The 25,073-nt window shown below is 36.5% G+C and overlaps 1 protein-coding gene and 1 long non-coding RNA gene across 6 annotated transcripts; one reads left to right on the forward strand and one right to left on the reverse strand.

The window, feature by feature from the left end:
* Positions 1 to 452: 452 nt before the first annotated feature.
* Positions 453 to 16,564, reverse strand: LOC137168804 (uncharacterized). 5 transcript variants are annotated; one of them, XM_067571591.1, is made up of 30 exons: positions 16,438 to 16,564; positions 14,175 to 14,322; positions 13,739 to 13,810; positions 12,597 to 12,700; positions 12,456 to 12,507; positions 12,130 to 12,282; positions 11,869 to 12,033; positions 10,888 to 11,040; positions 9,973 to 10,137; positions 9,469 to 9,612; positions 9,194 to 9,364; positions 8,992 to 9,039; positions 8,710 to 8,862; positions 8,464 to 8,634; positions 8,081 to 8,125; positions 7,827 to 7,979; positions 5,113 to 5,283; positions 4,931 to 4,975; positions 4,651 to 4,803; positions 4,222 to 4,392; positions 3,299 to 3,343; positions 3,028 to 3,180; positions 2,243 to 2,413; positions 2,076 to 2,120; positions 1,809 to 1,961; positions 1,372 to 1,543; positions 1,201 to 1,246; positions 928 to 1,078; positions 661 to 825; positions 453 to 555 (listed from the first exon to the last, which is right to left on the reverse strand). In XM_067571591.1, the coding sequence occupies exons 3-26, from the start codon at positions 13,794 to 13,796 to the stop codon at positions 1,479 to 1,481; spliced, it is 2,907 nt and encodes a 968-aa protein (XP_067427692.1). In that variant the 5' UTR covers positions 13,797 to 13,810; positions 14,175 to 14,322; positions 16,438 to 16,564; the 3' UTR covers positions 453 to 555; positions 661 to 825; positions 928 to 1,078; positions 1,201 to 1,246; positions 1,372 to 1,478. The 5 variants fall into 5 exon arrangements, with proteins under 5 accessions (XP_067427692.1, XP_067427693.1, XP_067427694.1 ...); XM_067571592.1 differs by having other exon boundaries at positions 14,175 to 14,244; positions 16,438 to 16,552; XM_067571593.1 differs by lacking the exon at positions 13,739 to 13,810.
* Positions 16,565 to 23,159: 6,595 nt separating this feature from the next.
* Positions 23,160 to 24,702, forward strand: LOC137169254 (uncharacterized). Its single transcript, XR_010924422.1, has 2 exons — positions 23,160 to 23,243; positions 24,228 to 24,702. It is a non-coding gene; the product is annotated as an uncharacterized lncRNA (long non-coding RNA).
* Positions 24,703 to 25,073: the final 371 nt, after the last annotated feature.

A 25,073-nucleotide genomic window follows, 5' to 3' on the forward strand; every position in this document is an offset into this window, starting at 1 on the left:
TTACACGTTTCTGTAATTATGCATGATTTATGTGAAAGTAACAACTAAATTTTATACACACACAACAACAAATAACAAAAACTATTTTTCATTAAAATATGTATTTCACAATTGGATTTGCAGGAGGCGTGGCACCCCAGGACCCTGAATGTACCACATGTCGTTGCTTATTACGAAGACGAAAAGTCAAAGTCAACATTTTACATCAAATATATGTGAGTATCATACAGTACATTAGTTATGAGAGTAAGAGTTGTTAAATTTGTTGTAGTGTTTTGCATTGTGGCAACAGTTTGATTTTTTAAAAAGTCGATAAAACGCAAAAAGTAACAGTTGTTTGCTGAAATACCAAGAAAAGCTAAAAGAGTAGCTCAACTGTTAAAACTCAGACAAACCATATTTCAGAAGCTTGATGAATGAGAAGGAATAAGTGACAGGTTCAGTAAAGAGGTAGAAGAAGAAGTGGGGTGACAGCCAACAACTATGTAGTATTCATAAATTTAGTGTTGTGTTTCATACCAGTTGGAGGAGTTGGTGATGGGCAAATGAAGAGGTCTGTTTGAAAAAGAGACAGAGTCATTTTTGAAAACAAATAGTTGTGCAAATATATAAATGTGACTGATGCATGAAAGTACTTCATTGGGGATTTTAAGCTCCTACCTGACAGTGGCTGGCAATAAATCCCATCTGGAGGAATGGCATTGATGCATCCACAAGTATTGTCAGTTATATTGTTGCATTTGCCAAAAGTGGAGCACATATGACAAGGCCAACGATACTGTTCTTCACATCTACATTGGAACGTTGTACCATTTGGGTAACAAACTACAGAGAAAATGATAATTAAACAGACACTATTGAATTGTTGAACTTGAAATAGGTTTTAGTGTATACTAATTAATTCTGAAGATGTAACATTATTTTTACCTGTAGAAATATTGACATCCAAGACCTGTATGTGGTTGTTGATGCTGATGGGGTAACTGATGTTGCTCAGAATGGTCCTCAGTTGATTTATTACTGCAACATCTGAGAATGTTCAACTCAATAGAAATGATGTATTCATAAACTGGAGGAGCTGTAGGAGATATTCAAATAAACATGGCATACTGTAAAAACAACATGTTTTGCCTGGAGTACTAACATTACAACCATTCAGTGTTGTCCATTGATTTAGTTGTGTCTTAGTCTCAGTCTTACTTGTTGGTGATGGAGAAGGTGTTTGTAACAGGACAAGCTGCAAAGTCTGTAAGAGGAAAAGAGAGAAAAGTACAATAGCTGCTGAATTAGAATAGATTATTGGCATTGAAACTTCTTAGCTAAATATCGATTGCTGCTTTATTTCCATATGATTAGTTAAAAACTGCTTACTGTGCTGATCAACAGGCTGGCAATATTGTCCATCAGGAGGGAGGGTATATGATGCATCACATGTGTCATCAGTGATGTTGTCACAGAATCCATACAGGAAACACTGGTCACATGACCAACGATACTGGATCCTCACATCTGCACTGGAAACCAGCACTGCTTGGATAGCAAACTGGGGAGGGTTAAAGAAAATATCAAGATCATTTACAAGGAAATCTTGTGTTGTTATTGTTTATATACACATATAAGTTGTGAATTTTGCATGAAATAAATACACATTTGTTGTACACAGGTAAAAATGTTTAGCAGTGTAGAGGTGTTCCGTTTTTTGTGTCACTCAGTGTACTGTCTACCTTCTCTATTGTTTTGCTTTGCTTTAACTGACCACAGAATAAATTGCTTATCAGTACTTTTAGTTAAAATGTTATTATTTTTACCTGTAGAGATGTTCACATCTGAGACCTGTATGTGGTTGTTGATGCTAATGGGGAAACTGATGTTGCTCAGAATGGTCCTCAGTTGATCTATTACTGCAACATCTGAGATGTTCAACTCAACAGAAATGATGTATTCATAAACAACTGGAGGAGCTGTAGGTAGATATTAAAAGAAACGTGGCATTATGTTTATGTTTAACTTGAAGTGCTGATATTAATAATCACTTAATGTTCTTTATTAATTAAATGCTGTCTTCTCAATCTTACTTGTTGGTGATGGAGAGGGTGTTGTGGCAGGACAAGTTGTAAAATCTGGGAGGAAAAGAGAGAAAAGTACAGTAGCTCCAGAATAAGAACACATTTTGGTACTCACACTTCTTAGCTAAGTATTGATTGCTGCTTTATTTCTACATGATTAGTTTAAAACCGCTTACTGTGCTGATCAACTGGCTGGCAATATTGTCCATCAGGAGGGAGGGTATTGATGCATCCACACGTGTCATCAGTGATGTTGTCACAGGATCCATACAGGAAACACTGGTCACATGACCAACGATACTGATCTTCACATCTGCACTGGAAACCAGCACTGCTTGGATAGCAGACTGGAAATAATCATATCATGATGAAATATGTCTACTAAGAAAGCATCTGTAATACATCTATTGAGAATTTGTTGTTAAATCAATGAAAAAATGCAGATCTGAATTGCACGCTTCCAAATATTAAAAATCTGAAAAAAGGTACATTTTAATAACTGATTCAGAGTGATTGTGAGATTGGGAAAGTCAGATGGCTGACAACGTATGTAACCTTTTTAATACAGAATGTTTAATAGTTGTATAGTTAGATGTTGAAACACTGTTGTGCTAAAATGGATATGTACCCTCATGATTAGCAGAAAATACTGTTACACTTTGTTGCACCATAATCTAAAGTTATATTCTTAGTCTGACATAAATAACAGAGCAAATCTTTCGAAGATCCCAACATTACAGAAGGCCACTTCTTGAGAGATGATGCATACCACATTATGAGATGATAAACATATAAGCTAAAGAAAAAATAAAAAAGATATTTAAAAATCAATAGACTTCTACTACTATATGTTTTGACCCCTGAAGAATTCGAAATCAGACTATAAAATCCTTTTTTTAAAATACACCATGAAGTGAAAAAGTTGTATATGTTGAATCATTTTAAATGACATTATTCTTACCTGTAGAAATGTTAACATCAGATATTTCTATGTCCTTGTTGATGCTGATGGGGTAACTGATGTTTCCCAGAGCGGCTTTCAGTTGAACTATTATTGTTGCATCTGTAGTGTTCAACTCAATAGAAATGAGGTATTCATAAAGAACTGGTGCGGCTGCAAAGAAAGAAATCAAAGGAGAGTTGCAGAAATGAACTATAAATGCAGTATCACTTATCTGTACTGTGTTTATCTTTTTGTTTTCACAGATTAAATATTGCCTTCTTGGTCTTACTTGTTGGTGGTGGAGGTTTTGTTGTAAGAGGACAAGTTGTAAAGTCTGTAAGAAGGAAGAGAGAGAGCATTTGATTCTGAATAAAAGATAATTACCACTATACTTATAAGCTACATACTGTATTAGCCTTGATATACTGTAACTCATTATATTTTTCTGGACACTACATTTGAAAAAGTTGGACAATCTTACATTTGAGGAAAAGACATTTAGATGTAATTATGCATTTCTGACAACAGATGGCACTGTTTCCAAAAGCTTCCTTCTGACTGAAACAAGCTCCTGTCTTTAGGCAACTCAAAAGCCAGGAGTGACAGAGACACAATAATTGTTTTGAAAAGAAAAGTGGCTCAGAGAAGCCGCTTATTTCAGTTTAACAATGCTTCAGAGAGCTATAATGCAAATTTTCTAATTATGGTTTTCAGAGAGGAAAAATTATCAAATAACTACTATGACAGTGTCACACATTGTCATGTTACGAGATTGTGTCTTAAATAAAAGAGTAAATCTCTCCAGGATCCCAACATTGCATTAGGCCACCTCTGAGAGCTTGGCATAAGAATTAAGGAATGGCTCTTAATAGCCCTGTCAGCTTTGAAATCACTTAACAGCTGAATCTCCCATAATTCTGATTCTCTTTTGAAGCCCATCGATCATGTTTACTGTATTTAATTTGCATAACCAAACAACAAATGTGATTACTGTATATATAAATTTAATTTTCATTCATTTGCAGTTTTTTTCTTCAAATGTGACAGTATTTATGGAATATCCCCCTATCTTGATTTGATAAAAGTATATATTCAAAGTGTCCAATCTTCACTTGTTTTTTTTATTCCAAAACATTGTTTTGCTAAATGGTTTTTACAATAAGCCACATCGTACACTGCCGTGAATGCAGTAATTACTATAGACCAACTTACTGTGCTGATCAACAGGCTGGCAATATTGTCCATCAGGAGGGAGGGTATTGATGCATCCACAGGTGTCATCAGTGATGTTGTCACAGGATCCATACAGGAAACACTGGTCACATGACCAACGATACTGATCCTCACATCTGCACCGGAAACCAGCACTGCTTGGATAGCAAACTGGAAACAAAAACATGGATATCTGAGGCCTTTTATTTACATACAATAATAATCATTCAAAATTACTCATGACGTATAGTGCTGAATGTGTCATGAATTTTTCTGACTTAAAATTGTCTCTTAATTTGAATAATAAACACATAAATTACTTTGCATGAACATACTAAAAGCAGATGATACATTTTTTTTCAGTCAAGGGCTCAACTGGAAACAAGGTTATAGCTGGTAAACCAAAATTGACAGAGCTATTAGTAATACCTGTGGAAATGTTGACGTCATAGATTTGTATGTGGTTGTTGATGCTGATGGGGTAACTGATATTTCTCAGAATGGTCCTCAGTTGATCTATTACTGCACCATCTGAGATGTTCAACTCAATAGAAAGGAGGTATTCATAAACAGCTGCAGGAGCTGCAGATAGTCAAATCAAAGGCAAAATGAGATGATAAGAAATGAGGGAAACATAGCCTCCTGTTGTTTCACTTTGACACATCATTTAAGGAAGTTGGATAATTAAATAATGTCCTCTCAGTCTTACTTGTTGATGGTGGAGAGGGTGTTGTAAGAGGACAAGCTGTGAAATCTGTTGGTAGACAAAGAGAGTGAAGTACTTAGTGAGTAGAGTAGTAAGCTAATTAAATAATTTATTTAAAGGCCTATATTCTTTTACAGTGGATGCTGTGTGGAGAAGTGAAGAATGAGGAATAAAAGACTGCTTACTGTGCTGATCAACAGGCTGGCAATATTGTCCATCAGGAGGGAGGGTATTGATGCATCCACATGTATCATCAGTGATGTTGTCACAGGATCCATACAGGAAACACTGGTCACATGACCAACGATACTGATCCTCACATCTGCACTGGAAACCACCACTGCTCGGATAGCAGACTGGAGGAAGACATCAAAAATATTTAAGCCTGACATACAACTTTGAATACATGTACAGTGCACACTTCAAAACAAACAGATTCACTGAGACTTCTGGATGTAAAAAAAAAAGCTCCTTGGTCAATATTAATCAATATCAAAGTCACCTCACTCTGCCGCCCTGGCCTCTTTTAGCTCATAAAACTCAACATTTACAGACGGGTTGAATCTGAGATGCTCTAAAAAAACCCCCTTTTGGTAGCTATCAGTGTCTAGCTAGTGAAGAAACTGATCATGTATCAAGCTAAAAAATCAATGGATATTTTTTCTCAGGAATTGGTGAACAGCAGACCAGAGCTAAAATAGCCAATGAATATTCTCCAGTTGGATGAAGATGTTCCTCTTTGTCTGGCAGATATGTAAGTGTGCAACTGTTAATATATATGATATAGTCAGGTCTGCGTGTATGTCAGCTTCGTTTGGAGACTTCCTGTCTGCTTATTGGACAAAAATGAATAAATAAAGCTGTAAATGGTAAACTCAAACCAACATTTATTCATATATTTGATTTATTAATTAACATTAAATGAAACCACCTGCGTAAAGTGAAAGAGTTGCTCACAGTGCCGAAATTATGAAGAATTACCACCCAGATCTGCAGCTCCGTTTACTATAAATTTCAATTAATATAATATAAAATTCAATTAATGTTGAGTAAACTGCTCTCATCAACCTCCTCCTCCAGCTGTTTTCAGCAAAATGTTCTTATAAAGCCACTGTACGTTACCTGCCAACACGACAGAGCAGACTGACAAATTAAGCAATTAGCTAAAGAAAGTCAAACATCTAGCAAGCTAAAGACAAATATTTTTCTCCAGACTTGGTGGAGATCAAACCAGAGCTATAAGGAGAGTGAACAGTGAACTTGTTATTCTCAGGTGGAAAGAAATATGACTCCAAATGAATGCTAAAATTGCTCTGTGTCTGCTAAATGTGAAAATTAGCAATTTTTTGTATGTGGCGACTATGCATCTGTCATGTTTTTTTTACCACCATGTAATTGCAAAAAAATATGTTTTTAATAAGCTTTAGGTTGCCAACTCTGAATACAGCCTAAAGTTATTGCCTATAGGCCTTTATTATCTTCACCTGCTGCTCATTATCCTGTCAGCCCCGGTAGCATATATACCAATCCTCTGCCATCCGTTACCGGTTAGTTCATCAATGTTGATTGGTTGTATACTCGTGTTCCAGTGACCTATTCCTGTTTGCCTGATCCTGAACCTGTTTCCTTGTCCCTGATTTCCCTGTCTGATTATCTGCTACCTGTGTTTTTGACCTTATGCCTGTTTATGACTTGCCTGCTTGCCTGCCTGCCTTGCCCCCTTGGAACTTGTTTGCTTGTTTAAAGTGCCTTCACATTGCCAGACTGTAAGGCTGTTTTTTTTGGATTTTGGTTTATTAAATCATCTTTTCGTTCAGCCTGTCTGCCTTGGTGTCTGTAATTGGGTCCTCCTGCTGTTTGGTCAGTACACACCCATGACAAACTGTCCCAGTAAGCCATGACAGTGTGACAGTGAGCCAGCATGCAATACCAGGACACTAAAACTGAAGCAGCTAAATAGAATTTGGCCATTATTCATTTGATTATTTGCACCTGTGCCACTGTGACATGTCAAAAATGTCAGAAACAAACAAAACACTGGCACTCATGGATCTATCTTCTTATTATTTATTGTGAACAGAAATGGACATGTTTCAGCCAGAAGCCACCATCAGTGTAATAAAAAACAGAAGAAATGACAATATATATAAACAGGTGAAGTTCAAACACCAATCAGTGAAGAGATTACATAATTGTTTATGATGAATGAATCACCTTGACGCAGCCTCTTCCAATGAAGTGACCAGTGTGACCTCAGTAATCAGTGAAAACAATGACTAGTGTCATAAGCCAAAGGGTAATGAACATACAAAACTGAACGCCCAAGACCAGAAACACACAGCAAAAGATAATATCTAGAGGGCAATACAAACCAGATTAATAAATAGAGATGTCCACAAATGCAAAAACAGTTGCCACAAACCATAATAGAGAGATCACCTTCATAATGTGCATACATTCAATTTGTCCTCTAGAGAGGAAAATAATAAAATGAATCTATGCTTAAAACTGTCCAAAATGCATTAATGACTAATCAATGTGAATAGAGGGCTTAAATTACTAAGTAAATAGAGAAATCTCTGAAAAATCTCTGAAACAGGATATGTATATAATTATATGGATGAGGATAATAAGGGTATGGCTTCTGTCTGAAACATTTCCATTTCTATCTGCAATAAATAATAATAACATAGATCTGTGAGTGCCAGTGTTTTGTTTGTTTCATCCTTGCCACAACCGTGCACCTGACTTGGAGCTGTTTTTTTACCATATCAAATATGTCTTCCATGCAAAAAGGCCTATAGTAATAGGACTGAATTGAATGTATCGATAAATAATGATATATTTAAAATGTTATTTTTTTAATGATTCATTTAAACTATGATTTTAAAAATCTTACCTGTAGAAATGTTGACATCAGAGAGTTGTATGTGGTTGTTGATGCTGATGGGGTATGTGATATTTCCCAGAATGGTCCTTAGTCTATCTATTGTTGCAACATCTGTGGTGTTCAACTCGACAGAAATCAGGTACTCATAAAGAAGTGGTGGAGCTGTAGAGGGAGGAATCAAAGATTGGAAAAGTAGGTTTATAGCTGTATCACTTCTAATGTATGTTATACTGTTGATTGATTTAAATATTGTCTTTTCTCACTTGTTGGTGGTGGAGAGAGTGTTGTTGAGGGACACGCTGTGAAGTCTGTAGGTAGAAAGAAAAGTAGGATAAGGAAAGTATCGATATTGGTATGAGTGGAATCATACTTTCTTGCTTGTTGCACTGTTTGTCCTACCAATAATTGAGAAATGTCAATTGACAGAATGGGTGTGGATCATTTTGATTATGCTGAATGGTTTGCAGCCTATAGTCCATAATAAGTTTCTTTCTGTAGAGTGTAAGGAATGCCACCATATAGGATGAATAATTAAGAAATAAATGATTGTAATGCTATCACCTCATTTTTCCTCATTGACAAAATAAGAAGTTCCAAATTATTTGGAAGATACAAAGCGAAGAAGGAGGAATCAAAGACTGCTTACTGTGCTGATCAGCAGACTGGCAATATTGTCCGTCAGGAGGGAGAGTATTGATGCATCCACATGTGTCATCAGTGATGTTGTCACAGGATCCATACAGGATACACTGGTCACATGACCAGCGATACTGATCCTCACATCTGCACTGGAAACCAGCACTGCTTGGATAGCAAACTGGAAACAAAATAGTTATTCATCAGATTTTTTAAGAACAAGGTATGGACCAAAGAGCATGAAAAAATATACTACCTGTAGAAATGTTGATGTCATAGACTTGTATGTGGCTGCTGATGCTGATGGGAAAACTGATGTTTCTCAGAGTGGTCCTCAGTTGATCTGTTACTGTAGCATCTGTGGTGTTCAACTCAATAGAAATCAGATATTCATAAACAACTGGAGGAGCTGCAGAAGCAGAAAATAAAAGAACAATGGGACCATCAATTAGTTTACATGTCGAGAGAGAAGAAAAGCTAAAAATATTTTTGTTAATATATTTTCTGATTAATTACAAAAAAGTCTTCTCAGCTTTACCTGTTGATGGTGGTGTAGAAGTCGTTGTCAGAGGACACACTGTTTTGTCTGTAGACAGAAATACAATTGTTGGTGAAAAAGTGTCTAAAGGAGTGTTAAACATTCACAATCAGTTTCAACATTGGAGCATGTTAAGTAAAACAGATTTCAGTATTATGTCTGCTCACAAAACATCATAATGGCAACACAACACAATACTCACTTTGATGCTGTATTGACTGACAGAACTGTCCATCTGTGGGAATAGCTTTGATGCACCCGCATGTGTTGTTTGTATCACCTTCACATTTCCCATATGTGGCACACTTGTCACAAGGCCAAAGATAGTTATCCTCACAACGGCACTGGAACCCAGTGTCATCCTGGTGGCAAACTGAAGAAAACACCACATTTTTGCTTGGAAAAGTTCAAAATTTCAAGCTACACACTTCAGGAAGAAGTTATCACAAAATCTATCCTCTGGGGGCTAAAATATACCTGTAGTAATATTTGCATCTGAGATGTTTATTTGTGTGCTGATTTGAATGGGGAAAGTGATATTTTCCATGGTGTTTCTCAGTTGATCTGCATCTGTAGTGTTCACCTCAATGAAAATCTGGTATTCATAGACAACTGGGGGCACTGTTGAAAAAAGAGAGACAAATTTTGTTTAGAATGCCTCATGTATGTAATGGGGTTGGTCTTACAGTAGGCCTATGACTTTAAGTTTTTTTGTGTAAACATAATTATGAAGGTACAGGATCATGTGGTCTAGCATCAAGCTTTATATTAACTGCAGATAATACATTAAATACATTTTTGCACAGAGGGAGGACTGTGGATTTTGGCCTCCATCACTTACATCGTAAGTGCATTATGAAGGGATGGTGAGAAAAACTGATTTCATTTGGACTATTGATTTAATACAAAAATTGTGAATCCGTTCTTTTAATAAGCATAAATTCAGCATTATCAAATTATTTTGCATTAAGTCTGTATCACCTGTCTTTGGCTGGCAGTATTGCCCATCAGATGGAATAGCGTTGATACACCTGCACGTGTCATCAGTGATGTCATCACAGGCTCCATATGTCATACAGTTTTTATACGACCATACAAACTGATCCTCACATCTGCACTGGAAGCTGGTACCATTTGGGTAGCACACTAAACCAGAACACATGAGAATATAAAAACAGACTGAGCTGAATAATTGGTCATTGAAGGTGTTTAGTGCTTGCAGCAGTTTGATATGTCAAAGCCTATTTTGATATACATGTACATATTGTACAAGCGGTTAAGAACTGTGAGAAAAATGTAACACACTTTTTGTCGTTAGATCAATCATTTACAGGCCACCTATGTTGGGCAGTGTAGAGTAGGATCACAGCAGGATTTTCACAGTTCCTTGTTGAACTTTAACTTGTGCATGCCTGCAGAACTGACTCTCCTGTTAACCTACTTGTATTTGTTAAGTATTTGGGCAGTGACGCACATCTTATTGCATTTGCTCTGCACCAGTGCACATTAGATTTCTGGTTCATAGACTTCCTAATATGTGACTATGTTTATCAAAAGCATTATCAATGGATAATGTCACAACTTCTTTTATGTATTTATTTCTAATTTAGATTTTTTTTACCATTTGATGTACTGTACCAGAGTTAGCTTACAACTAATTTAGTTGGTGGGGAGTCACATTGGTGTTATTAATTACATTCTATTCTTTGTGTGTGAGGATATGTTATAATATAATGTAATATAATGTGTATATTTGTTCTCTAGATTTTATAGAATTAATCACTTTGTAAAGTGTGGGGGGGGAAGGGCACAGCACACTGGACCACACTTGGCACCCTCTGCCTTGATTCATATTAGCACCCATGATGTTAAGTCTTAAAGAAGCTCTGTTCTTACCTGTGGTGATGTCAATGTGTGTGACATTCACAGTGGGACCCAGAGTCAGGGAAAAGCTGCCGTTGTTTAACAGGCTCCTGAGGTAGTCCACTGTCGCAACATCAGTCACATTCAGCTCTACATCCACTTCATACTCAATGTGAGCTAGCAGCACTGTAGGAAACAAACAACAACATGATTTAGGGTCTTCTTTTGATTCTTTGTAGAGAGATTGCTGTACATACTCTGTAAGATAGTTAAGATAAAATTTTAGTTTGTGTTTCCAGAGAGGGTTGATGGTCCTCTTAAGAATCACATTCTGTTTCACATATTCAAGGGCTGGCATTCAAGGCTATAAAACAAGTTTATTCTAAAAACATAATACAGGAAATTACCTAATCTGTGTTAAATTCTTTTGAAGTGGCACATAAATTTCACTGGCTTAGAAGTCTGTTAAAGATTAGATTTATTGTTACAAGGAACTGGGTTTAGTTCTTTGCTGAGGTGTTTAGCCAGGAACTTTATCAAAAACGTCTTTGTAGCTTCATCATCTGTACAGTGTAATGTAAACCTCACCATTAACCACCATTCATTTATACTTTCATCTTTTGTGTTTTAATGATATGCTGTGTGTGTATGTGTTCTGCTGTGCATATCCTTTTTAAACTTGCAATAACTGATTTTTGACTTCTTGTTGGCAACTGAAACAGGCTGTAAACACAAGACTGACATATTTCCTTATACAGTTGATATGGCCAACTTGTTAGCAAACATTTGCCTATTTACAAATCCAGCATATATGGAGCAACATAAGTCTTAATTGGATAATGGAATTATTGTTAATATAATTTGTGAGGAATTAATAAAGTTTATTGAATTGAATTAACATGCCCATAAATAAATTGTGCTGAATTGTAATCAACATTCAACTGCCCAACTGTGACAGGACCATAGGAAATGAATGCCTCTGAATTCTTTGTGAAGGAATTTGAACTTAATTACCTGACATTGGCTGGCAGGACTGACCATCAGCTGGAATAGCATTGATGCATTTACAGATGCCACCAGATATGTAATCACAGGCTCCGTATGTGATGCAGCTGCTGTATGGCCAAGCAAATTGTTCCTCACATCTGCACTGGAAGCCAGTGCCAGTTGAGGAACACACTGTCAGGAGAAAAGCATTGTCTTAGTGTACTGTTAAGGTTGGTAAGTCAGGTAAGTAAGGTCAAGTCGCTCTTTACTGAAGCTTGCTGTACTCACCTGTGGTGATGCCGATGTCAGAGATCTCTGTCATGTTACCAAGTTGTATGGGGAGACTAGTATTGTTCAAGACTGACCGAATCCGCTCAAATGTTTCTACATCAGAGGCATTCACTTCAACATCTATCATGTAATTCCATTGGCCTGTATGCACTGCAAATTTGAAAAGAGACAATATGACTTTAGACAACCATAAATATATTATGTACAAGTTCTGATATATCCTGTCTTGAAAATTCATTGTATCTAACAAACAAACAAACAAAAGCAGTTTGGTAAGATTTGCTTGAAAATCTTTCTTCAAAATATGAATTCAATAGACTGACCATTCCTTCTCTCCCTGGTGTGAGGTAGAGAATGTTCTTCTTCATAGTGTCCCTGAGACAAAAATAATTGCCTTGTGTTATCAAAACATGTGATCATGCTCCCGTATTTTATGCTCAGTATTGTAAACAGAGTGGACCTACCGGTGAAACCAAACTTGAAAATTCAGTGAAGTTGCCTGTTTCCAAAATATAGAGTGCCAGCAGAAGGGCAAAGATGGTTAAGCCATTCTTAGATATTGCCATTCCTTCAAAGAAAGGTTGATAGAGAAAGAAAAAAAAAGAAATGATATGGTGATTCCATCCAGCTTTACTTGCTGCATTGTTTTATTGGCTGTTGTCTGTATAGTTATAACAACAATAGATGCGGAACTTCTCATATTAGTCATAACTCTAACATTAGTCTAACATCTAACCACACCTTCAACAAAGGAATGCCAAGCCAATTATTAAGGCTTTTATGGTTTATTATGAGCTAATAATTATCTCATCACATCAATGCTATTTATCAGCTTTATAAAATTCCCGGCATGGCTTTGGGGCTAGTCCAAAGTCAACCCATCAACTTAAAAACTTGTGTCTGCCAGGTGTACTGATGTTCCAACTGACAGTGTCAATACCTTAATTTGATTGGTCTAATATAATTCTTGTATCACTTCAATTCAAATAGCCATACAGACAGATGGGCCGACATTGTTAGCTGTTACTTAGTCCCATTTGACAAGTTTTTAACCTTAGAACAGTTTAAGCTTCTGTTGAACTACGTTTTATATAATGAATGCTCCTGTTTGTTTTCTTTTGTCTGTTTCTTTTCCTGTTGTCTTTTTCTTTGTGTTATTTGTAAGTCATTTGTCTTGTGTTTGTGTTGTATGTATTCTATAACTTATTTTTGACTATGTATTTGCAGGGCACCATTTTGAATAATAGCTTTGCTCTTAATTGGTCTTCCCTGATTAAATAAAGGTTATGTCTCCATTTGTCATTTGAGAACTCAGTATCAGTATCAGTGTTCATACAGGGCTATGGGCTCCAGTCAGGAGTACACCACAAACATTGGCAGTGTGTCTCCTAACAGCACCAACTCTCTATGTTACTGTCATCAGCCACTGCCATGGGAAACACCCACCCACATGCCTGAAGCTTAGATTTTCCACAATAATACATATAGGTTTCTCCTCATTAAAAAAAAAAGAACATTACGTTAATTAAGTTGGGTGAACTTGACCTTCTAAAGTACAACTGAAATTTGAAATCTCCCTAATTATAAACATATTTTTTTCACCTACTTCTAGTGGTTTTAGCCATGCAGGGAGGTTTGGCTTTGCCCTGGTTGGTGTTACTCATCTTTGTGCTGCTCACTGCAATCAAAAAACAAAAATCAATACTAAAAATTCACCAGAATTGAACTGACTTCCAGAATCAGTGTCTCGGTTACTTTGGTTAACCCATATAACTCACTGTCAACAATTTTCCTCAGACTATTTCCTCTTTAGAAAATAGTTTAACTGAAAAATGTTAAGCAACCAGCAAGGTATAATCTCAGAGAAAGAGATCTGAAAACCAGAGCAAATACAGTAAAATCAAAAGTACCAGCATGGCTAGATACCACTGGAGGTAAATGAGAGTTCATGTTCATCATTTCCAGAGAAGCCAAATGTTACATGGATATCAGAATAAACAATAATAATAAACAGAAATTGTATTGTTTTCCCGTATACACACCTTTTATTGGCTTTTCCTCTTCAAGGTAACATTAACTGCACTGGACAGAGGAGCTTCCACATAGTGTTGGCTGTGAGTTAACAAGATCATGGCACATCAGCACAAGATTTATCATGCTTAGGATGCCAGAATGGAGACCTGTTCAGAACTGGAATACAAGCGAGTGAGAAGTGTGTGTGTGTGTGTTTAATAATTAATAGTAATGTTGACGCACAGTCTCTACAGTTTAATTGCAAGAGGGACATTCCGCACATGATTTGTCAACAAAATATTATGTGTTTGTTTTATGTGCATATGCTGATGTAATATGGCACACCACAAACACTTGATATGTTCACTGACAGCATTGTCATGTCAGTGAAAACAATAAGAGCAGTAACATGTAATTAGAGGTTATTAGTGTGAGGGAACACCTATTGGTTCACTTAACAAAGGAACTTTGTCACTGATAAGTCTGAAAAACAGGAAAATCTGTCTGTTGAGGGCAAGAAATTATCTTTTGAAGACATCCTGCATTTTATATCCCTCACTTACAAAACAAGATACACCTCACTTTTATCATTTTATAAATGTATTTAGTCATCTGTTCCTAAAGCAGTAGATTATGGAGCCCCAGAAACTGACAAAATTTAGTAAACGATTATCAAGCAAGTTGATGTCTTGTGTCTTCATCAAGGACCACAATGGAAATAAGTCTTGGACTTTGTGTCAGACATTATGTAAATGAATTGATTTAATGTCTCATTCTTGTAATGTCAAATAAACCAAATTGAAATGTACAAGAAGCAATAGTTAACTGACTATGTTAGCATTAGCAATGCTTTAGCAACCAAAAAAAAAGTAAATAAATGAAATGCTTAAGTTTACAAGGGTGTATACAGTGGTGCTACAGCAGTATGCAGTAAAGTATATGGATGATTAACATTATTTGCACTCACTGCTGCGTTTTATGATGAAAGTTAGCTTCAGCTAGGTGGCTAAAAGTTTGGTGCTCATTGTGTTTAGCTAGCAGTGTTTTCAGTTGAGCATTTATCTACTCATTGGTAGTAAATAAAAAATAAATAAAAATCTTTTTGCTTCCTCCTCCTGATTGGACATTAAAGGACAATGACATATGTTTTATACTTCTTTTTTAAAAAAAAAAAATTTAAACATTATTTATTGATGTATATTTTTGGCTTTATAAACTTTTACTACATTTTGTCAGTGTCATGACTCTGTAGAAGGCACTCAAAGGCAAAAGTGCCAGAAATGAAGAAAAGATTTGCCAAACAAATTCTATGGTTTGATAGATTGTCTTTTTGAATGTGTTTGGATATGAAATACTGTTTTGCTTTGCTATTCCCTGGTATAACTGTGTTTGGAGTTTTACTTTCAATATTGTTTGATGTTCTTTACCAATTTTTACATTTGTCATTTTTATTCCCATCCTTGCCAGGTCACCCTTGAAAATGAATTCCTAATCTAGGTGGTACTTAACAGGTGAAAATAAGTTAGTGATAAATAAATTTATTTTTTTCTCAAATTTTGAAGCAAATTAATATTCAAGAATGATGTGTTAAAAGATTATTCTACAGGTGTGAATATTTCAGTTATGTTATGATATTTATATTTTTTAAATATCAGTATAAATGCTATTAATGACAGCTTGTAATCATCATCCGATAGAGAATAAGAGCATCAGCCTAATATTAAAAATATCAATGTAAAAACTGTGCAAATGGCACCCTCATTTTTGCTAGATTAATGATAATGAAGTGTGAACTCTGTGAAATATCAAATATTTCAAACACTACATGAGTATATTCTAACATGTTGAAAACAAAAAATAATTCTTTGACCTACTTTAATGTCAGTGAATAATTGTCTGATTTGTACTCCCTTGTCAGTCCACAAAAGCATAGGTAACAACATGTAGCAAACAGATGAACTAACCCAACAATATACAATATTTTTTTTTACAGCAAACACATAGCAACGTAACTCAAGAAAGATGCCGATGAGTCAAAGCAAACAGACTGATTATCAGTGGAAACTATTTCACCATTACCTCAATCCTTTCACACGCTCACAGAAAAATTTGCAAAGCCAGGGTTTAAAAGACATCCTAAAAAAAGGTTTCCATATAATCAGAAATTAGGTCACAGTGTAACAGCCAGCTCCCTCAGCGAGCCTTTTCCTGAAAAACACCAACTCTATAAAACACATTCAATAAATTCCAAATGAATAAGCATAAGGAATATAAATCAGCCAACTTTCTTACCATAGTTCACTTTTCTTCTCTCTTCTGCTGTAATTTTGTCCTCTGTGTTTGCAGAGTGAGGACGCTGTCAAACCTGTATGTTGAACTATGGGAAACATGCTGCAAAAGAACTTCCTGAAATATAGTAAGCGACGCACACACGCACTCTGCTGGCAGTGGCTCAACAGGTTTAATCATTCCCTCGGTTTCTCTCTATCCTTGTGCCTGTATGCATGTGTGACACATGAATGGAGAATAGATGTTCAAAACAAAAAACATTTCATAGACAAAACTGGACATTATTCTTGAAAAGTGGCAGAAGCAACAACATTAGAAGCAACTAAACAGAGTTTAAAGAGGAGATGATAGCACAAAGCATCAGGAAGACACTGACTCAGTGTTCAACATTGTGAGTCAGTTAGACTGACATCTAGAAAAATCTACTGCAAGGTGTACAGACTGCCAATTAATGCACAGGTGACTCTCTTTTATTCTCTATACAGAGTGTAAATCCCTCTATAACTTAAAATGATTAATAGAAATACATTGTGTGTCAATGTAATGCTTTTAGGTTTTTAGGAATGGTTTGTGGTAATGCGAATAAAATACAAAATTGTACAACTGACACCTAAAAATATTTGGTTGATCTAAGTTCCTGTTGATTAAATATAATCTGTATAAAAGTATAAGTATAAAAGAAACAGCAATGTGAACATCTCCAAAGGCATGTTCACTGATGTTTCATCCTGAAAACAGGATGGACATTGATACTCATTCCTTAAACAGTAGAGACTCAGTAGTCTAGTCTATAATGAGCACTCTCTTAAAACACATGCACAAGACTGACAGGTGTTTTGAATTATGGTTTTGTTAGCAAAGCGTAGTATAGTGTATGTTAGTTTGTATGGACAGTGTGTTTCAGTGTGATTGAGGATGGCGATGAATAAAAGGAAACATACTCAAACATCCCTAAAAAGTTTGTTGTTATCATTGTTGTTGGTTTCAGACTTTGAGTTTTTATGGCATTCTTTTCCAATTGTCATATTATTCATATATTATCCAATATTTAAAATGAATTAATCAAAAATGCTGTTTATTGAAAGTGAAGTGAAAGCAATCAGAATAAAAAAAACAACACATTTTTAAAAATAAATATTCCCTCTCTTGCCATGTAGATGTTGAATCTTTTGTACTTAATTTGGACTTGCTCACATTCAGTGAGCAAGTCCAAATTACAAATGAGGATGTGAACAAAACTTCATTCTTGCACCATGCAGGATGTCCTCTATAATTCTATTATTTTTGCGCATTGATTACATTTTGTTTTATCACTGTCTTTTGTGAAGCTTATCACATTTTTTTATTTCCAGCTCAGCTCCACCATTATGGCTGATGTATTTTTACAGTAACTGCTGTATGTTGGGAGGTGAAACTCTTCACAGATTCCTTTTAAATTTGGAACAAGTTCCAAGTCAGAACCTGTTCTAGATGTCTAACCCGTGCTGTGACTGTCAACACTTTGATTGTCCACAAACACTGCAGGGCACTGCCAGGCCTGGGACACACCTGTGCTTGGCATTAGCTGTGGTTTCTGTCATTAAGGTTTAAAGCAATTTAACCCTGTGTTGTTTGGAACAAAATCACACACTCTGTGTCCTCAGAAGCTGCAGTTTAAACTGCATCTGTGGTTTATTCAAAACCCAGTTGCTGTGTCATGTACAGCAGAAGTCTGTGGTTTAACTTACTCGGCTGCAGACATGGTCTAAGGCTTGCTGGCATAGGGACCAGCTGCCTGCAGCTCCCTGTAGATGATTGGCTCACTGATCTATTGTTCCCCTGACCAAAACCCTTCCTCCTCCACTTCCTTCAAAAACCACCCACCAACCCGATAACCGGTGTATGTTTTAAGACAAGATGATCAAGGAAGCAAGTAACAGCACTTGTGAAAGTTTTATTGTTAACTTCAGGAGTGGCCCTTCTGCGTGACAAACTAATGTAAACATGTGTAATTATATTTAAGAGTTGTCTGAGAAAGTGAACAGGGCCCCAATTCCCAGTAACATCTTGAGGCTATAAAATAATCCAAGCTTATCCAATCTATTTTATGATTAATCTTAAGAAGTGTTGCCCAAAAGCATCATAACTGGAAACACTCTTAGAAATGATCGTAGACTAATGAGTGACTCCTGCCCACTCATAGAAGACAAAGAACATCTTAAGAAGCTCCTGAACCTGCAGGAGGACCCAAACACTGATGCTCTTTGTTAATTGTTGTTTAATTTAAATTAGTGTGTAATACCTGCATGAAGGACATGAGGTCAGATTGTCAGTAATTTCTGATGGTGAGACACTTGAATGGTTCATTCATCTGAGGCTATAATTCACAGAAAAAGATAATTCCCTTTTCTCCTTTATTGTAAACTAATATATTTGACAGACTCTGAGAAAACATTTACTGTTGTAGGGCCAAAATATACAACAATATGATTTATATCTATTTTGTGATAATCAGGAGTGCAAGTAGATTATAAGATATGATGTGATAGATATGACCAAATGATATGTATATTGTTCCAGTGATATTTCTAAATAGAATTCACTTAGAAATGAGTGATATGACCGTTGAATTGGAAAATCAGAAGTCTGAAACCAATTTCCTCGATTACCATATTGCAAGTGCTATACAGCGCTATTATGTAGCGTTCCTCTGAATCACCTTCATCAGATATTTTTGGAAGAAAGCATCTCTTTACACAGCCTGGTAGAACAGTTAAGCTTCTTCAGTGTGTGCATATGTCACCCATGTGGCTTAGAGTCAGTTAAGCTGCAAGTTTATTCCCTTAATCCGCCTCATGTCTAATAAAATGCCCTATTTTAGACCACTACCTGATCCCCTATTGTGTTTGGTAAATCGCTGCAACAGACTCCATAGCTGCAGTGATGCTAAACAGTAGCGCTGACGCATAGCAGAAAGAAAACACAGCCACTAGTCAGCATCAAGGCTGAAGTACTAGCTCTGCAGGTTTCACAGCGCTTCCAGTAAGAATCTGAGACATGACACCTCTCAAAACACATTTTCTTTTGCTGTCTGTCAGCAGTGAAATTTAAAACCACAGCTAAAAAGTGATTACTGGGCCTACTGGTGATCTTACTACCACAGCTTTGGACATTGGTGGAATCTTACCACTTTGCTTGGTTGACGTTTTTGTTTTTTTTTCTTCCGATTTTTGACTTTGACTTATTCAGACAACCTGCATCCCAGTACACCACCACCACTCACTATGACCTCACTAATAAACATGAAGTAGAATGATCACCTTTCTGACAATGTCAACAAAACCTGAAAATGTATAAGCTTTGTAAATGTACAATTTCTGGCAGAGCTGCTGTATTGGATTACATTAGATTGCACAGGTGTACCTAATAAAGTGGCCGGTGAGTGTATAATAATATATCAGTCAGAGGGACCAAACCATTACTTTTACTGCAATACTTTAACTACATTTTGTTACTAATAGGATTTTTTCATGTAAGACTTTTACTTGTGATGGAGAAAACTTCTTCCACCACTGTGTTGATGAGCATATGATCAATATCAACGGTCACGTCAATGCTGTCTGGAACTTCCCAGTAACAGAGAGGTCAAATAACTTACCAATGACAAGAATATCCATTCTTGAGTAGCAGTAAACTGTGGGACATGTAAGTGAATTACCCAACAGATGTAACTCACAGCTGTAGTGCAACTGCGTGAGCCTGTTTTGAGTGTGTTAACTGCTTTCATATAACATTTACATCAGTTTAAGGGGTCTAATTTGAAGATGCAGTACAACATTTGGGTATTAATTTATCTCTGTTGGATGGCTTCATAACATTGTAGATTTGTAAGCCAATGAGAGTGACAAGAATCTAAAAAATGCAAGACACATTTTCCCCTAGACCTCAAAATGGCTCTCCAATGTACATTTGTCTATTTGTGTTTGTATGTGTGTGTGTAAAGGCTTAGAGCTTAGACTTATCATTAAACATGCAATATGACAATTTAAAGTTCCAGACATGCTCTGGATCGTATAGGTGTGTTAGAGTGCATTAGGTATGCAACATTATGACAAGCATAAATGAGCCAAACAGTAACTTATGTCTACACAACTGCACCAAAGCATCCTACCACAAAATTGATGCGATTAACTGAAATTAACATTTATTGTTAATTAGTGTCTCATAAAATGATTTGACTAACAAAGCTGTGTCCTTTTCAGTCAAGTTATAAACTGTTTCAGGCACTGAAAGATTAAAAGTACCAATTGTAGAGCTAATTTAAAAGTTACTTTTTAATTTGTGACTGTGAGAATTGCTTCTTTGACTTATACTGTAGCAAAGAGGGAATTTATTTCTGTGATTTTATGTGCATTAGGCCTACTGTCACACCCTGCCTGGACTTTGTGTGTTTTTTGGTCTTTTTATGTTCTTGTGTTCTTTGGGGTCTCCTGGTTTGCACTTCTGTTTAGTCCTTGGGGTCATACGGGGTTTGGACTGCCTTTTGTTGTTTAGCCTGGTGTGTTGTATACTTTAGTTTGGGTTCATGATGGTTCTTGGACAGGTTGGTGTGGGTTGTATTTAGAGTATTGTGTTTTCTGGGTTTTGTTACTGTGTTTCCTTTCAATGTTCATGTATTCCTCCTCACCTGCCCTGCTTCACCCTTGTCAGCCCTGCCCTGCTTCCTGTGTTTCCTCAGCCAATCACTCCCAGCCTGCCCTTGTGTTGTTACCTGTTCCCCATTCCCTGATTAGTTTAGTCTATATTTAAGGTCTGGTTTTGAGTTGAGTCTTTGTAGGATCATTTGTTTTGTTTCATCTGCTAGTCCTGTTCAGCTCTGTTTGCCTGTTCTTGACCAATTAAAGGAGATTTTTTTTTCATCAAATCTGCATTCCGGCCTCTGCGTTTGGGTCCACTCCTGCTTTCCCCAACCTGACGCCTACAAGGAAACGGGAAATTAGATTGCTATTATTTCACAGCCTGTGCTGTGCGACTGATAGAGGCGATAAATATGTCCTTAATTGCATATTTGGCTAGCTCTGCCACATTCTAATGTTTGGTGGGAACACAGCCAGGTTGCTGAAAAGACAAACCACAACAGAACAGTTCACAATATGTGACAAAAAGGCTTCACTTACAGGCTGTAGTGGTTGCTACAAGGAAAAACAAATGATCACATTTCTATCAATACAAAATTAAATAAGTCATGTTGTGGCAGAAAGACGCAGATGATAGAGGAATCAGAAGGTCGAGACACAGGTGTCAGATGGGGAATCTCTTTTATTTCACAACATAGACAGACAAAATTCCAACCTTACAGAATGTGACATGCCTTTTTTATACTGAAGACAGTAGTCCAGTCAATCTAATTGAAAAAAGGGCCAACCCAGGAGAAATTGCAATAGTAATGTTTCATAGTTTTTATTGGTCCTAATACCATCCTACATCATATATTAAAAATATACCTTTTCAGATTTAGTGGAACATAATTTTTTCCAAGGTCAAAAGTAACGTTTCAACATTTTAAAGTGTCGTGGTCCGGGTAAAATGGTGTTAATATTGGAGGGTCTTTGTACACCTATCCAACATATTTAGTGTATTTTCCTAAGTTTTTGGGGTCAATCTTTCCAATAAAACACTTTTTCAGAGGATATTTTGATATCTTATACCAGTATTTGGGGTACTACTAGCCCAACACCTAATTTTTTGCCAAATTTTCCACTCAAAGCCTGTGCTACACTGCTCCTATGGGTGTATCTGCATCTAAAATGGGTATAAATTGTTCCTGAGATATATGTGTAGTATCTATGACGACATGATCCCCCCATCCTGGGAAAAATATGATTTGTCCTCCCCAATATATCATTGTAACCTCTCCCCCTCCCCCCCCTTCCCCAGTCCTCAGCAGTGGCACATGATGCAGGTACAGTGCGTGTGTGAGAATTTGACAAGGGTCTGTCTTTGGGGGCTTACCTCCCGTAAGTAGTTCAAACAATGGATATGTCAGACATTACTTCTACCACTCAGTACTATAAAACACATTTATAATCATCACCAGTCTTCATTTTCGCTGCTTAAGTCACTCTTTATGTTAGCTAGTGGTTAGCTAACATTTGCTAGCTAGCCACAGTAACATCAACCAGTATTGTGTGCAGCTGTTTGAATTTGAGCTGTTGGAACGAATTTCAGGAGTCAAATATAAATCAAATTGTAAAAGAATTAATACTAATCAAATGCTTAAATTACTATTCAAATATGTATTTTTGATATCTTTTTATAAATGTGTTGCCTAACGTTAGCAAATCTTACCTTTCTCACTTTGGCCTACATACATGTGAAATGGAATAGTTTTATTACATCTGAGGAACAATAAAGTTTTCTGAGTCTGACTCTATCTGAATCACAATCTCACGTTTAATGTGCTAATGAAAACCTCTAACATTACAATATCAGAAATGGCAAAAAGCGATGTACCCACAGAGATTACCACTCCTAACCATTTAAGAAGCGATGTGTGGAAAGTCCATCAACAAATTAAAAAATGTTTAAAAAAAAGCTTGAGCCAGAGTGATCAGTGCTACAGCCTGCATGCTAAATTTGAGCATTAAAATTTTAAAAATTAAACTGTCAATGCAATGTAGTATTCCTTAGATGGCAAGGTGAGAGTAAGCTCCTTTTAAAGAATAGGGCAGTGCGTAAGTGAGTGAGTGGTTACGCGAGAGAGCGATCGTCAGAAAAGTGACAGTGATTGCGAACGGAGCAGAGGAAAGGGAGAAAAGCAGAGAAAAGCAGTAAGTTGTCAATCTGGCAGTAAATGTACAGTACAGACTACAGTGTGTCAGTTAATAAATGCTGCAGCTTGCCAAGACCAAGAAAAGTCACTTCTGTTGTTTTCCCCAAGTGCTGGAAAATGAAGGAGCTTAGCTCCGAAGTTAGCAACAATGGGTTAGCCTGACCTGACGACGCTAAACAGAGACACAGAGAACGGAGAAATGTGTGGCTGCTAATCAGACAACCCCCCCCCCCTCCATCTCCCTGCCAGGCCAAACCACTCAATCTAGGAGAAACACTGTAATCTGTGCTGATATGCATCATAGTTTTCATGGAAAAACATATTACTAAGACAAATTTGGATGTGCAGAAAATTCAATGATAATACATGGTTTATGACCTGATTTGTTTAACTTTGTTTGGATTTTAAAAAAAGTAATTTTGGCATAAAGGTACCCTAAAGTGCACATATACATTCAGAACAGGTCATATCTGATGGTTGTATGTGAAAGAACACCCTAGAAAACCAATGTGTCGACATAAATTATAAGAAAATAGCATATTCAGAAGCAGAGATACACACTTCTTTGTGTGACACTGTGACATGAAGACCCCAAATTTCAACCCCTGAATTTACCTTGAGCCACTAAGTATATAATGGTATACTTTTAATATGATATTTGGATGTCCCTAAGGATCACATAAAACCTTGAATGATTACTATTGCATATTTCCCTGGGTCAAACCACAGGACTGTGACTGGACTGTGACTTTACAGGCTACGTGTGTATGTGTTCGTGTTTCGTGATAAGTCTTATCCTGTTTTGCCAGATTCTTTTGCACTTTCAAATTCTACAGAACATAATAGAACATTTCTATTATGTCATTTTCTTGGACTTTAACCAAATTTGAGTGGGTGTCTCAAATTTGTGAATGGGGTCTCTGAACTACGTGTGCGTAGTGTGTATTGTATGTGTAATTGGCCTCTTTCTCGATATCTCCAGATGTTTCCTGTTTTGGTTCGGTGGACTGATATGGTTGGCATTGGTACAGGTCACCGCGACCTGGCACTCATTCCAGGTCACTGTTGCCTGGCTCTGTCATTCTCCCACAGTCACACAATGCTAAGAGCCATGTGCTAACAGCTAGCTTGTCAACAGCTTCAGAAAAGTAAACTAACAGTAGGCTGACAGTAGGTGCTGAATGTCTGCTCAGAGTGTGTTTGAGGGACACGTATGATCAGATGTGTTCAAATGAAGATCATTCATCCTCCTCACAAACGTTCATTGTGGGTGAAACTTATTTTTAGTTAATTGATTATTCATTCATTTTTGTTTTGTCATGTTACCAATTATTGTTTATAGGCTATGTTGCCTAATTTGCCCATTGACTCACTCTGTTTTCATGAATGGAACATCAAAAGTTGTATATTTGTGTTGTTATATGATGTTATAAATAATAAAAAAAAAAAGCTTTAAAGGTTGCCTCAAGTTTGTCTTGTTCACACATTGTTGAAATGCCCGAATTAATAATTGATTAGGTGAAATTGTGCACTTGACTTTGTCATGTCAACTTTGTTGCGACATTAAATCACCCATGAGTGCAGTGGTTGTTCATTGTTGTTGTTGTTGTTGTTATTATAGCTCATTATTATCCATTTGGGGGGTATTTAGGCTACTTTGGTTATTTAAATAACATAAGTTATCTCATTATGTGATGAATGTCGTTATATAATAATATCACACCACCGAAATATGCTAATATTTCCCTCCAATACCCATTTTCAGTGTCATTTTAGACTGATTTATACTGACAGCCATGCAAAGCAATTAGTGTTCTTAAAGATGCTT

Source organism: Thunnus thynnus, chromosome 18 (genome assembly GCF_963924715.1).
Source record: "Thunnus thynnus chromosome 18, fThuThy2.1, whole genome shotgun sequence".
In the NCBI taxonomy this organism is placed as follows: Eukaryota; Metazoa; Chordata; class Actinopteri; order Scombriformes; family Scombridae; genus Thunnus; species Thunnus thynnus.

Bases quoted from the DNA above. Each gene is read 5' to 3' on its own strand.
- LOC137168804 (XM_067571591.1), bottom strand. From the start codon at position 13,796: ATGAGTAACACCAACCAGGGCAAAGCCAAACCTCCCTGCATGGCTAAA. The intron at 2,414-3,027 runs GTAAGAATAATG...GATTATTTCCAG, and splicing joins TGATGTTAACATTTCTACAG to TCTGCTATCCAAGCAGTGCT. The intron at 1,962-2,075 runs GTAAGATTGAGA...ATCTACCTACAG, and splicing joins ACCCTCTCCATCACCAACAA to CTCCTCCAGTTGTTTATGAA.